Source organism: Malus domestica, chromosome 14 (assembly GCF_042453785.1).
Source record: "Malus domestica chromosome 14, GDT2T_hap1".
NCBI lineage: Eukaryota > Viridiplantae > Streptophyta > Magnoliopsida > Rosales > Rosaceae > Malus > Malus domestica.
The window spans coordinates 10,399,778-10,414,234 of record NC_091674.1 but is presented as its reverse complement, the minus strand read 5'-3'; the positions used below and the strand labels follow the sequence as shown (position 1 = coordinate 10,414,234).

At 39.2% G+C, this 14,457-nt stretch overlaps 1 protein-coding gene across 15 annotated transcripts; it reads left to right on the top strand.

The window, feature by feature from the left end:
- Positions 1–521: 521 nt before the first annotated feature.
- Positions 522–14,140, top strand: LOC103454571 (uncharacterized). 15 transcript variants are annotated; one of them, XM_070811583.1, is made up of 8 exons: positions 522–956; positions 1,124–1,173; positions 5,462–5,664; positions 5,755–6,128; positions 6,225–11,978; positions 12,456–12,834; positions 12,990–13,112; positions 13,847–14,140. In XM_070811583.1, the coding sequence occupies exon 5, from the start codon at positions 7,662–7,664 to the stop codon at positions 8,334–8,336; it is 675 nt and encodes a 224-aa protein (XP_070667684.1). In that variant the 5' UTR covers positions 522–956; positions 1,124–1,173; positions 5,462–5,664; positions 5,755–6,128; positions 6,225–7,661; the 3' UTR covers positions 8,337–11,978; positions 12,456–12,834; positions 12,990–13,112; positions 13,847–14,140. The 15 variants fall into 15 exon arrangements, 7 of the variants coding, with proteins under 7 accessions (XP_070667684.1, XP_070667686.1, XP_070667685.1 ...); XM_070811585.1 differs by lacking the exon at positions 13,847–14,140 and adding an exon at positions 13,212–13,486; XM_070811582.1 differs by lacking the exon at positions 13,847–14,140 and having other exon boundaries at positions 524–956; positions 5,755–5,933; positions 6,065–6,128; positions 12,990–13,486.
- Positions 14,141–14,457: the final 317 nt, after the last annotated feature.

The window sequence follows — 14,457 nt, the reverse complement described above, 5'->3', positions numbered from 1 at the left end:
TTTTTTTTGTTGTGATAAAAGACTAAGTAGTCATTTCACCTTCTTTTGGTTGACAATGAAAGTTCTATTAATATGTAGTTTAGATGCTAACGAGTGCGTGTTGTCGTGGCAGTACTTGCAACCAAACAATCCTCGAAAGACTCAAGTTTGAGATAAAAAAAATTATACTCTAATAGAAATCCCATCAAATTTTCTCTAATTAATTACCGGAATCCATCACCAAAAGATGTAAAAAAAATGGAAATATAGGTTCTAATTAATAATATCGATTATTAAAAAAAAAACATTTTGTATCTCCTATTGGAGATGCTCTAAAAAACAACTATGCAAATGAGCTTAACTACAATGATGAAAAACAATAATTGCCTATACATCATTTCTCACCAATTTAGTTAATATTTTGGCACTCACTAAATTTCCAATCAAATATTTGGTGGAATCAATTTGACTATATGAACCATGTGCCATTTTTTAGTTTTGTGTGTTACGAAGCTTTTTAACATTGAACAAAATATAATAATAAAATTGAATACTGATACTTTAGAAAGGGACAAAATGAAAGTGCCACAAAAATATTGGTTTTGCTACGTTTTTTTGTGTGGGTTTTATAGTTTTGGTGATATTATGGGTCTTGGTGAGGGATTGAATTGGGTTCGAAGGTTTTTATTTGTTGAGGGAGGCGGGGAGTGCACAGAGAGCTAGAGGTGTGTGATTTGCAGAAATAGGGACTTGAGGACGAGAGAAACAAAATAGGAAGAATGCAAGACAAAAACGGATTGGATTCTTTTGTGCTTAGATGTTTTTTAAATTGATTTAGGCTTTTGTTTGGAGAAGACAACAGTTGTTGACACAGAGAGTTTGGTTCTTGGTGTCTGAGAGAGGGACCTGGATTCTTCTTTAAAGAGCAAAGAGACCTTTGAGACGGGGAATTGGGTTCGTGGTGTCTGAGAGAGAGAGTTGGGTTCCAGTTTTGTGCCCTTTTTTTACCTATTTGTTTGCTCTTAGTTCGCATTTATCATTTGTGTTTTCAATTTTTTGTTTGTTTGATCTCTTATATGAATATGTTTTGTTCTTTGTTTGCAATCGTGATTATTAAAGTGATGTGTGTTTGTGTTTGTCGCAGGTCTAATGTATTGGAAATGCTTTGACTGATCAGGGGATGTAAGTGATAAGGTAGTGGGCTCAAAATTTTTAGTATAATTTCTTTTTAATTCTGTATTCATGTCGTATAACTGCTTAATTCAAGTTTGGCATGTCGGTTTTTATATTATTTTCGAACTTGAATGACTTCGTAGTATTAAATTGTTGGTGGGGGTTGAAATGAAGGTGAAAATATGATGTGCTTTGTCCAGCAATTATGTTTGCACCTTTTGAATTTCTTTCCTTATATATAGGTTTAATTTAGATATTCATGCATACTTTTTTTCTCCGGATAGCGTATTGTGTGTGGACAGCCTCTGAGTGGAAAGGTTATATGTCATTCAATAACATGATGTTATCGTGGTTGTGGCTGGGTATATGATGGCCCAAGTGATGCCACGTGAGAAGATATCAGTTTTGTGGACGCATGAATTATGGTCTAATAGTTCTATTTTTCGGATTTCCTCCCTTATATGTAGGTTTCGTTTAGTATGCGATAGCCCAGGTGATGCCACCTGAGAAGATCTTGATTCGGTGGAGGCATCAATTTTGGTCTAATAGTTCTATTTTTTTTTTCCTTGCTTATATCTAAGCTTCACTTAGATATTGTTGCATACGTCTTTTGTCTGGATAATATACTATGCGTGCATAGCCTGTGAATAGAAGAATTATATATCCTCAAATAATACGATGTTATTGTGCCTATGGCCAGCTATGGTACGGTCCATGTGATGTGACCTAAGAAGATCTTGACTTTGTGCAGCTGTAAATTTTGGTTTAATAGTTTTGTTTTTGACATGATGTTATTTGTTTCTTGAAAAGTAAGCACGCAGTAAGAAGACTTTAATATTGTTTGTTGGCGTGGTTAGTTCTTTTGGGTGCAGATTACTATATAGAGCTTAGGATTTAGGTTTTTAGTCATGTGATGGTCAAATGCTTTATTGATTAATTGGTTAAGTATGCGGTGCTCATTTGAGGCTATACAAACTAAATTTGTTATGGGTACGCTCAAATTTAAGTAAGAATCGTGAATCTCTAATCCTTTCTTGTTCTTATTTATTGCGGTTTCACATTATTCTAAAGTTATATTTATGGAAAAGCAAAAAATGAGTTTCCACCTATGCCACCTGAGAAAGATAGTAGTCTTTTGTTTTTTTGTTAACTTATTAAAAATGACTTGCTAAGCATTTTTCTTTTTGGTTTATGCATTTATAGTGTGGGAAAGTAGCTGATTATCTTCTTTACCCTGCTTTTTGCTGCTTGCACAAGTGCTTGACATTTTGTTCCACTTTCTGTAAGTAATGTTTTAGTCTTTGTAATATCTGGTGTCTTCTTTAGTTTGGCTTTTGCAACCATTACTTTGCTGCTTTCGTAAAATGTTGAGTGTTTGATAATAGTTGTTGTATCTCATATGTTAACGCGTGTTGATTTGTGTTGCTGTCATAATGTCAAGTGTATTTCTTTGTGAAATTTAGTTGTTTAATTGCTTTTAGTTGACTTATTTCTTTTTAGAGTCCTTTGTGTTTTGGGAGTTTGCAGTATATGTTGTGGTTATCAATTTTGTAACAGTGATGTTGGAAACTATTTAACAATTTGCTGAATTAGGAATGGAACAAATCACTCCTTTCGTATTTGTTTTCAAGTTTGTATTACGGTGATTCTTAAGTTTATAAAATTTGTATAACGCTTTGGGCATGTTAAATGGAGGCTGTAAAGGTGACCTCTATTGCTCAATTGCACCCGTACACTAAAGCAGACAAAATAAAGATTTGTATGTGTAGGGTATGAAAATTGAGCATTCCCGGAACTGTTCATAAATAAGTGACGCTGCACTGTATCTTGGTTGATGAAATGGTGAGTGGTCATTGTCTTATGATTTTAATTAGGGAGTTTAACTGTAATAGTTTTGTCATGGTTTTTTCCCATATATTAGTTTGTTAATTTATATTTAGACTGTTATATTTTTCCAGTTTGATTTTTTCACATGTGTGAAATGTTTTATTCTTAGTTCAGATGGTTTAGCTATTTTCAGTGAGTGTATTTGCCTGCTGTGGCAATTGAATCTATCTGTATCAAAATATAATATCTTTTATCGTCTGTTTTTTCATTACCTTTTTACCCTCTTTTTCTTTTGTTTTTTCCTTATTTATTTTTTGGGTGTGATCAATTATGAAGAACAATGCAGTTGAAGCCTCTACATTGGACATTGATTACAAATTTGTGACCTCAAAGATTGAGTCTGGTAGTTGCTATGAAATTATGAATTTTTCGCACGGTTAGAATCAGAGGGTAGTATAAAGTGGTACCGCATGATACCCAAGTAATATTCACCGCTAAGGTAGTGTTTAAAAAACTCTCTAGCGTGTTTCCACCCATCCCTCGACACACGTTCTTTCTTCTAGATTTTAACACGCTCTATCCCCGCCTGAATAGAGTTGATATTCTTACAGGTAATGTTAATACGTGAATATCTGTCTCTGTATATGTGTGTGTGTGTGCGCGAGCACATGTGCATGGATTAAAAACATTTCAGTTCTTTTTTGAGTGAAATGAGTTTTGACAAGTTTTTTGTATTAACTTTTTAAATTGTAAGATGTGATTGGCCATATAAATGTGGTCCAACACTTGGAACCAAAACAAATTCATCAAAGAATAGCAAAGAAGTGTGATATACACATTGAGAATATCAGGTTGTTCCTTTGTTTTGACCGCTGCAGTTCTAAATTCTTCACAGTATTTCTTCTGTTACGGTGGCAAAAAATTTCAGTCTTTGTTTCTAATTTGTTTTGTGCACAGAAAAGAAGGGTTGTGTGTTACGTTATGCGCAGATGTTGTAGAAGCTTTTTGTTCTTTATCGGTCCAGACGTTGTCTTTGCCGATTGTTGTTATGTTTACAAGTTTAAAAGTCATGCTCTACCTAGGTAGCTCATTTAACTGGAAACCCATTTTTTCTGTCTTTGTTTTGTTATCTTTTTGCATTACTTGGTATAAACTATTCCAGTGTTTTATGATTATGTGATTTTAGTTTATTGGGTTCATGTTCTTTATGGGAGAGTATTTGTTTCGTTTCTCATTCGTTAATTTGCTACTGTTTGACTCTGTTCATTACAATTTGTGTTTCATTTTTAGACGTACAGGCTGAAATTGTTTGACCAAACTTTTAAATCTATTCATTACAATTTCTGTCTCCTTTTAAACATGCATCATCAAATTCAAAATATTTACTAATGTTTGTTTTATATTTTCTTTTTGTTTTTTGGGATCCGTAGACAACATCATCTTGAATAGTACTGGCTCATCGCTTTTTTTATTGACCCAAACATTCTAGAGGTTAACTTATTCAAATCAGTGTGAGTGCATCTCTAAAACCGTGCTTCCTGTTTGAACCTAGAAAGATGCTACAACAACAACAACAACAACAAAGCCTTTTCCCACTAAGTGGGGTCGGCTATATGAATCCTAGAACGCCATTGCGCTCGGTTTTGTGTCATGTCCTCCGTTAGATCCAAGTACTCTAAGTCTTTTCTTAGGGTCTCTTCCAAAGTTTTCCTAGGTCTTCCTCTACCCCTTCGGCCCCGAACCTCTGTTCCGTAGTCACATCTTCGAACCGGAGCGTCAATAAGCCTTCTTTGCACATGTCCAAACCACCGTAACCGATTTTCTCTCATCTTTCCTTCAACTTCGGCTACTCCTACTTTACCTCGGATATCCTCATTCACAATCTTATCCTTTCTCGTGTGCCCACACATCCCATGAAGCATCCTTATCTCCGCTACACCCATTTTGTGTACGTGTTGATGCTTCACCGTCCAACATTCTGTACCATACAACATCTCTGGCCTTATTGCCGTCCTATAAAATTTTCCCTTGAGCTTCAGTGACCTACGACGGTCACACAACACGCCGGATGCACTCTTACACTTCATCCATCCAGCTTGTATTTTATGGTTGAGATCTCCATCTAATTCTCCGTTCTCTTGCAAGATAGATCCTAGGTAGCGAAAACGGTCGCTTTTTGTGATCTTCGCTAGATTGCTCCGGTCATTAGTGTGGATAAGTATATAAATGGATAGAGATAGGAAAGCAAACACCAGATGTACGTGGTTCACCCATATTGGCTACGTCCACGAAATAGAGGAGTTCTCATTAATTGTGAAGGGTTTACACAAGTACATAGGTTCAAGCTCTCTTTTAGTGAGTACAAGTGAATGATTTAATACAAATGACATTAGGAAATATTGTGGGAGAATGATCTCGTAATCACGAAACTTCTAAGTTCCGGAGTGTGGTATCGTCTTGACTTGCCTTATCTGTCTCGTAGGTAGATGTGACATCTTCTCTGGAAGTACTCTTCCTCCATCCAGGGGTGGTATCTTTAACTGGTGGAGATGCACAAGGTAATGTATCAATTTCACTTGAAGCTTACTTGTAGTTTCAGGCTTGGTCAAGCGCGATACCAACCATGTAGTAGGAGTCATCCAAGTCGCCGAGCTAGGGGATCTGCTGAAAGAGGTGACAGACAAGGTAAGCAATCAGAGCTCCAAGCAATCAGTCCCAGATCAGAACTTTGATTTCGAGTTCCGGCTGATTGTTCACATTCTCCCTATCTTGCAGGCAGCATGAAGGATAAATAGAAGAAAAATGAGAAGAGATGATATGGGATACTTTTGCTTTTGAAGAAGTAACTTTCCACAGGCTTATTCTTGAACTGGGCTGGAGGGTTTTCCGGTTTCCTCCAGAGTATAAGGCCGACTGAAGAATTTGAGGGTCAAAACAAGTCCATCAAATCTATAGTACGTTCGACCCTGCTGATATGGGATACTTTTGCTTTTGACAGAGTAGTGGATGTATCGGCACGTGTGCTGTTACGCTTGTCTCCACATGCTTCCTTGTATCCTTCTCACTTGCCCTATATGTTCCTCAGGCAGATGCGGTATCTTCCCTAGAAGCATAAGATGTTGAAGATGAGTACTCGAGAGCAATGCCAGGTAAGTAATCAAGTAAGGGGTTCCAGGCAGTCAGTTCCTGACTGGAAGCTTGATTCCAAGTGGTGACTGATTGCTCTCTTTCTCCTTGTCTTGCAGGTAAGAACAAGGCCAAAGGAAAAGACAGGGAAAAAACATGATATGGGATACTCTTGCTTTTAACCCTGATGATATGAGATATTCTTGCTCTAGTATAGCTTGTTTACAGAGGTATTATCGGGGGGGGGGAAAGAAAGCTGAATATTTCGAAAGGCTTCTCTGGGAGTGCCCTCTCAGATATGAGGAAGGGTTGAGCATTTTTGCAGGTCTGCCTGTCTGTTGGGGATGGAGGTCAACATATATAGGAGTCTCCCTAATAACAAGTAGTAATGTTATTCCTTTACCCTGCTTGGTCATAACACGGTAGTGGGAGCTGCCAGCTTCACATGTTTTAACTCTGTCAGAGCACTTTGAAAAAGTGGTCTGTGGTATCTGGAAAGCTGATGTTGCGTGTAAAGATTACAAACAAGCTTTATCCAAGGAGATCCGGCTCTTGAAGTTGGGAAAGTGGTGCCTCTTCGGTTTTCGAACAAGCAATCCTGTCGGAGATCTGGCTCTCGAGATTCGGAGAACGATGCCTTTTCGATTTTTAAGAAAGCAATCCTGCTAGGGGTCTGGCTCTCGAGATTCGGAGAGCGGTGTCTCTTCGATTTTTGAGAAAGTAATCATGTTGGGAGTCTGGCTCTCGAGATTCGGAGGGCGGTGCCTCTTCGATTTTGGAGCAAGCAATCTTGTTGGGAGTGTTTTCTCGAATGTGAGAAAAGGTTGGGCATGTTTGCTAGTCTATCTTGCCACGAAGCACAGAGGTTGACACACAGGGACTTTCCAATTATCCAGCAGTGGTACTGTTCCTTTACCCTTGTGGGTAATAATATGGTAGCTAGACCTTCAAAATTTATGTGTCTAAACTTTGTTAGTGCTGTTTCTTTGCTATTCTTTTACCCTTCTTGGTCAGAGCGGTGTAGTGGGAGCTGCAAACTTCACGTGTCTCAACTTTGTCAGAGAACTTTGGCAAAGTTATCTGTGGTACCCATGAGCTAATGTTGCATGTGGGAAGTGGGTGATTGAACAGTAAGATTCATGTGCTTTCTACTTCACCAGAAATCTTCGACATAATGCCCATAATTTCCGCAAAGCTGACAGGTGCTGACAAAGCTGGAAAAGTCGGTGCCTCTTCGATTTCTGAGATCGGCTCTCGTGGTCTCTGAGCAGCCCAGCTTTTGAGAAAGCAAGCGTCTCTTTGATTTCTGAGATCGGCCTTCGTGGTCTTTGAGCAGCCCAACTTTTGAGAAAGCAAACGTCTCGTGGTCTCTGAGCAGCCCAGCTTTTGAGAAAGCAAACGCCTCTTCGATTTCTGAAGCTCCGTCGAGTGCAGATTTTTATAGAGGCTGGCATTAAGTTCCAAAGCACACTTGAATCTCCACCAGTAGAAGCTCCATTCTTGCACTTCTAAGATCTTGATTTGTCCGACCTCTTCTCTCTTCAACACCTTTGAAAATGTCTGGCCCCTCCGACCGTCGTTTTGACTTGAACCTTGTTGAAGAGGCAGCCACGCCTTCTCCAGACAACATATGGCGCCCATCCTTCGTCTCCCCTACTGGTCCTCTTACCGTTGGGGATTCCGTGATGAAGAATGATATGACCGCTGCGGTAGTGGCTAGGAACCTTCTCACTCCCAAAGATAACAGACTACTTGCCAAACGGTCTGATGAGTTGGCTGTTAAGGATTCTCTGGCTCTCAGTGTTCAGTGTGCAGGTTCTGTGTCTAACATGGCTCAACGCCTATTTGCTCGAACCCGTCAAGTTGAATCATTGGCGGCTGAAGTGATGAGTCTCAAACAGGAGATTAGAGGGCTCAAGCATGAGAATAAACAGTTGCACCGGCTCGCACATGACTATGCTACAAACATGAAGAGGAAGCTTGACCAGATGAAGGAATTTGATGGTCAGGTTTTACTTGATCATCAGAGATTTGTGGGTTTGTTCCAAAGGCATTTATTGCCTTCGTCTTCTGGGGCTGTACCGCGTAATGAAGCTCCAAATGATCAACCTCTGCTGCCTCCTCCTTCTAGGGTTCTGTCCAGTACTGAGGCTCCAAATGATCCCCCTCCAGTGCCTGCTCTTTCTGGGGCTCTACCGACTGCTGAGACTTCTCCTAAGCAACCTTTGTGAAGGCTCCCTCTTGTTTGTTTATTTTGACTCATGTATATGTACATATTTGTGACTTATCGGGGATATCAATAAATAGCTTCCCTTCATTTCAACGTATTGTGTTAAATACACCAAAGCCTTCTTCGCTAAGTTCTCTCAATTTTCTTTTGTTGAAGCTTGTATGTTGAAGCTTTGTGAGTGGAGCATGTAGGTTGAGGTAGTATTCCCTTAATTTCCCGAGTGAGGAAAACTTCTCGGTTGGAGACTTGGAAAATCCAAGTCACTGAGTGGGATCGGCTATATGAATCTTTGAACGCTATTGTGCTCGGTCCTGTGTCATGTCCTCCATTAGATCCAAGTACTCTAAGTCTTTTCTTAGAGTCTCTTCCAAAGTTTTCCTAGGTCTTCCTCTACCCCTTCGGCCTTGAACCTCTGTCCCATAGTCGCATCTTCTAATCGTAGCGTCAGTAGGCCTTCTTTGCACATGTCCAAACCACCGTAACCGATTTTCTCTCATCTTTCCTTCAATTTCGGCCACTCCTACTTTACCCCGGATATCCTCATTCCTAATCTTATCCTTTCTTGTGTGCCCACACATCCAACGAAGCATCCTCATCTCCGTTACACCCATTTTGTGTACGTGTTGATGCTTCACCGCCCAACATTTTGTGCCATACAGCATCGCCGGCCTTATTGCCGTCCTATAAAATTTTTCCTTGAGCTTCAGTGGCATACGACGGTCACACAACATGCCAGATGCACTCTTCCACTTCATCCATCCAGCTTGTATTCTATGGTTGAGATCTCCATCTAATTCTCTGTTCTTTTGCAAGATAGATCCTAGGTAACGAAAACGATCGCTCTTTGGTATTTCTTGATCTCCGATCCTCACCCCTAACTCGTTTTGGCTTCCATTTGCACTGAACTTGCACTCCATATATTTTGTCTTTGATCGGCTTTGGCGAAGACCTTTAGATTCCAACACTTCTCTCCAAAGGTTAAGCTTTGCATTTACCCCTTCCTGAGTTTCATCTATCAACACTATATCGTCTGCGAAAAGCATACACCAAGGGATATCATCTTGAATATGTCATGTTAACTCATCCATTACCAACGCAAAAAGGTAAGGACTTAAGGATGAGCCTTGATGTAATCCTACAGTTATGGGAAAGCTTTCGGTTTATCCTTCATGAGTTCTTACGGCAGTCTTTGCTCCTTCATACATATCCTTTATAGCTTGGATATATGCTACTCGTACTTTTTTCTTCTCTAAAATCCTCCAAAGAATGTCTCTTGGGACCCTATCATACGCTTTTTCCAAATCTATAAAGACCATGTGTAAATCCTTTTTCCCATCTCTATATCTTTCCATCAATCTTCGTAAGAGATAGATTGCCTCCATGGTTGAGCGCCCTGGCATGAACCCGAATTGGTTGTCTGAAACCCGTGTCTCTTGCCTCAATCTATGCTCAATGACTCTCTCCCAGAGCTTCATTGTATGACTCATTAGCTTAATACCCCTATAGTTCATGCAATTTTGTACGTCGCCCTTATTCTTGTAGATAGGCACCAAAGTGCTCGTTCGCCACTCATTTGGCATCTTCTTCGTTTTCAAAATCCTATTGAAAAGGTCAGTGAGCCATGTTATACCTGTCTCTCCCAAAACTTTCCACACTTCGATTGGTATATCGTCTGGGCCTACTGCTTTTCTATGCTTCATCTTCTTCAAAGCTACAACCACTTCTTCCTTCCAGATTCGACGATAAAAAGAGTAGTTTCTACACTCTTCTGAGTTACTCAACTCCCCTAAAGAAGCACTTCTTTCATGTCCTTCATTGAAAAGATTATGAAAATAACCTCTCCATCTATCTTTAACCGCGTTCTCTGTAGCAAGAACCTTTCCATCCTCATCCTTGATGCACCTCACTTGGTTTAAGTCCCTTGTCTTCTTTTCCCTTGCTCTAGCTAGTTTATAGATATCCAACTCTCCTTCTTTGGTATCTAGTCGCTTATACATATCGTCATAAGCCGCTAACTTAGCTTCTCTCACAGCTTTCTTCGCCTCTTGCTTCGCTTTTCTATACCTTTCACCATTTTCATCGGTCCTATCCTTGTATAAGGCTTTACAACATTCCTTCTTAGCCTTCACCTTTGTTTGTACCTCCTCATTCCACCACCAAGATTCCTTTTAGTGTGTGGTAAAGCCCTTGGACTCTCCTAATACCTCTTTTGCTACTTTTCGGATACAACTAGCCATGGAATCCCACATTTGGCTAGCTTCCCCCTCTCTATCCCACACACACTGGGTGATTACTTTCTCTTTGAAAATGACTTGTTTTTCTTCTTTTAGATTCCACCATCTAGTCCTTGGGCACTTCCAAGTCTTGTTCTTTTTTCTCACTCTTTTGATATGTACATCCATCACCAACAAGCGATGTTGATTAGCCACGCTCTCTCCTGGTATAACTTTGCAATCCTTACAAGTTATACGGTCCCCTTTCCTCATTAGAAGAAAATCTATTTGTGTTTTTGACGACCCACTCTTGTAGGTGATCACATGTTCTTCTCTCTTCTTAAAGAAGGTGTTGGCTAAGAAGAGATCATATGCCATTGCAAAATCCAAGATAGCTTCCCCATCCTCGTTTCTCTCCCCAAAACCATGGCCACCATGAAAACCTCCATAGTTGCCTGTCATCCCTGCCCACGTGTCCATTTAAATCTCCTCCTATAAATAACTTCTCCTTCTGAGCAATTCCTTGCACCAAGTCTCCAAGGTCTTCCCAAAATTTCTCCTTCGAACTCATATCCAACCCTACTTGAGGTGCGTACGCACTAATCACATTGATAAGTTCTTGTCCTATTACAATCTTGATTGCCATGATTCTATCTCCTACCCTCTTGACATCTACAACATCTTGTGTCAAGGTCTTGTCCACGATGATGCCAACACCGTTTCTCATTCTATTTGTGCCCGAGTACCAAAGTTTAAACCCTGAGTTTTCTAGATCCTTTGCCTTAAGACCAACCTACTTAGTTTCTTGTAGGCACATAATATTTATCCTTCTCCTCACCATAACTTCCACTACTTCCATAGATTTTCCCGTTAAGGTTCCTATATTCCACGTTCCTAAACGCATTATACTCTCCTGAACTCTACCCTTCTGTCCTAGCTTCTTCACCCTCCCCCGTCCAATGGAATCAAAGTACTTCTTTTGTGTGTCCTGTGTAAAGTTGATAGGTGCATATGCTCCCAAACAACTTTGAGTGGAGTCGTTTGAAAAGAAGTTTCTATGGCCTCCTTGCTCATTTAACACTGCATCTGGGTGCCTATGGAGATACAGCGACCCTTGCTCACTTATCACTGTGCTCGGGCCACACAGCGCGCCACTTACGGGTGACGCCCTAGCTTTACCGCGATTTCGTTCTGAATTCATTTTCACAAGGATTCGACGTAACTGTGGAGTGCCGGCTGTCGACTACCTGACACCCTCCCCCTCCTCCTTTACCCGGGCTTGGCTGATTTTTCAAAATTCCTCAGCCTGTATTATGTTTTTAAACTTGCTACTATCTCCTTCAAGGTAGGTGAATAAGGCTGAAATTGTGCGCACTGCAAGGAGAGTAACAATAGATGAGCTGGCCTTTTTAGATCATGATTTGCACAAGGTATAAAAACGAATTATGCATTGCCATCTTTTCTTAAAAGCATGTACCTGCATTTTTTACTTGCTTAACAAAAATTTATTCTGTTGTTGCTCTTTGTCATATAAATGTGTCATAAAACATTTTGCAGTATGATACGTTTATGTGCAAGGCATATGTGAAATGTTTTGACACACGCTATGATTGGTGGTATAGTGCTTGCCCCAACTGTGTCAAGCAAATGCATAAGCACCCAACGACCAGACAACTCATTTGTTAGAAACACCCCAACCAAATTCCAATACCTTGATAACGTTTAATATGCGAGTTTATTGTTTTGTTTCTTTTCATTTTTTCTTGGATTTTCAGCTGCACGGTGTTTGTTTGCAAATGAAAAATGAGTTCAAATTTGTAACCTATGTTGGTTCAAGTTCTTTATTCTGCATGTTAACAATAAGTTATAATCACAAAATACTCATGCAATTTAATTTTTAAATGTAGGTATAATGCTAATTTGGTTCTTGAAGACAATTTGGAGAAAATCTCTTTGGTATGGCCTATAAAGATTTGGTCTTGTATCAATGAATGATCGACCAACAACAGCTGCCAAATGGGTTTTTGAGACTGATTGGCCAAAAGAAGCTGATTCACTTGCGGTTTGGAAATAGGAGGACTAATTTCAACTCAAGTAATGTGCTGATTTACAATGTGTCCGACGATACAACTATGGAACCAATAACCTCAAATATGTTGTCAAGAGAAGTCGCAATATCTTCCACTACTGTGTCATCTTCGACCTCAACACCTGAAACAAGCGGCCAATAGTATAAACAAAAGTGGGAATCTGTGAGGAGAGCTTTTTTATTGGCGGCAGACAAAGGTTTGCATTCGAATTCCATGCTGTCATCAAATCTGATGCTTTCGTTTTACTTGCATGCGTTAAAAAATTTACATCTTCTCCCCATTATAGTTAGCCATCATTTTTTATTTTTTATGCATTCAAATGTGCTCATGCTTCATGCTCATTTAAAACAGCGAGGCAGAGGAAATTTCAGAAGCTGATCCAAAAGAATTTGATGAGGTCCTTATCAAGTCATTTAAAAAAAATCACCTCCGACTGCTACAAAAACAGATGCCATTGCTTAAAAAAAGGACTAGGTAAGTATGGTTTCATCTTTCTTGATCTTTTGCGTCAAACCCATTCAAATGTGGATTTAATCACTGTCTAGATGTCTTCCATCCTTTTTCTCTCTGTAGCTTGCTTTCTCAATGGCAATAGTGTTGCGCCAAGACTTTAGCTACTTTGCTCTAAAATGTTTTGACTTTTGTTTAATGGTTTGTAAATATCATTTTTTGCTCATAAGCAGACAATATTTTTTGCACCTCCATACACCGGCATTTCCTAATTTTTTGTATACAAATGTTGGTTTAGCTTTCAGAGCACATAGGGCTATTGAAGTATAATGTATTGCTATAACATTTTTTGTATATGCATATGACAATATCCGCTAATTTTTTGTATCTGAATATAATCATTCTGATCCAAAGATGGTTGCAATTGCTGCAATTCAATCGATAACTGTGATGTTTATTCCTGTCTTCTCCGAATTCAGCATTTTCTCTATAAAGCTTTTCCAATTTGTCTGTTATTACTGTTGTTGCTGCTCTGCATAACACTTTTTCAAGTCTTGAACGTAGTATTTGATCTTGTTTTTAAACCCGCGGCAACGCGCGGATACTAATAGCTAGTGGATTTTATAAAGCAACTTTCACTTTGTCATGTTATCAGATAGCCCAATATTGATTTGTAGCCCTAAAGCTTTGAGAATAATTATGGGCATACCAGTCATTGTGTGGTGAAAAATGTAGTAAATGTGAGCTTGTCATTGTAGCCACAAACTGAAGATATTTCAACGAGAATGGGTGAAGATCGAGGGCATCAAGGAACACTATATAAGGAAGCATATGGGCAACAGAGAAAGCCCCCAAATAAGAGCTCGAAGAATGATATTTGATCATCTCTAAAAGAAATGTCAAATATGCCAACTATGATTAAATGACATCAAGGTTTTCTCCAAAAGATGTCATAATTGACGTGGTAGTGAAGTCATTTGATTCCTCGCTTTTTAACTTTTTTTTTACAGCAAATAAAGATGAAGTCAAATGACTTTAGTTTATTTTTTTAATGCATAGGCCCCATTGATCACTACTACAATATAGACTATCATCGGCGAAGCAAAAACCGACAAGAAATTCAATTTCTGTTGCAAATTTGGCAAAAATCTGACATAAAACAATGTAATGTCGGATTGGAATAGCGACATCAATGCTAGCGTCACGAAATGGCTTCAATGTCGGTTTGTCCGCTTAAACTGCCATGAAAGCGACACCAATGTTGATGTCAGTTTAAAGCGACGTGCACTAGCAATTAAACTATAAAATATCCAACCTACTATCGGTTTTAACCGACTTCATGATAAAATTAAACAAATAAAATATCCCT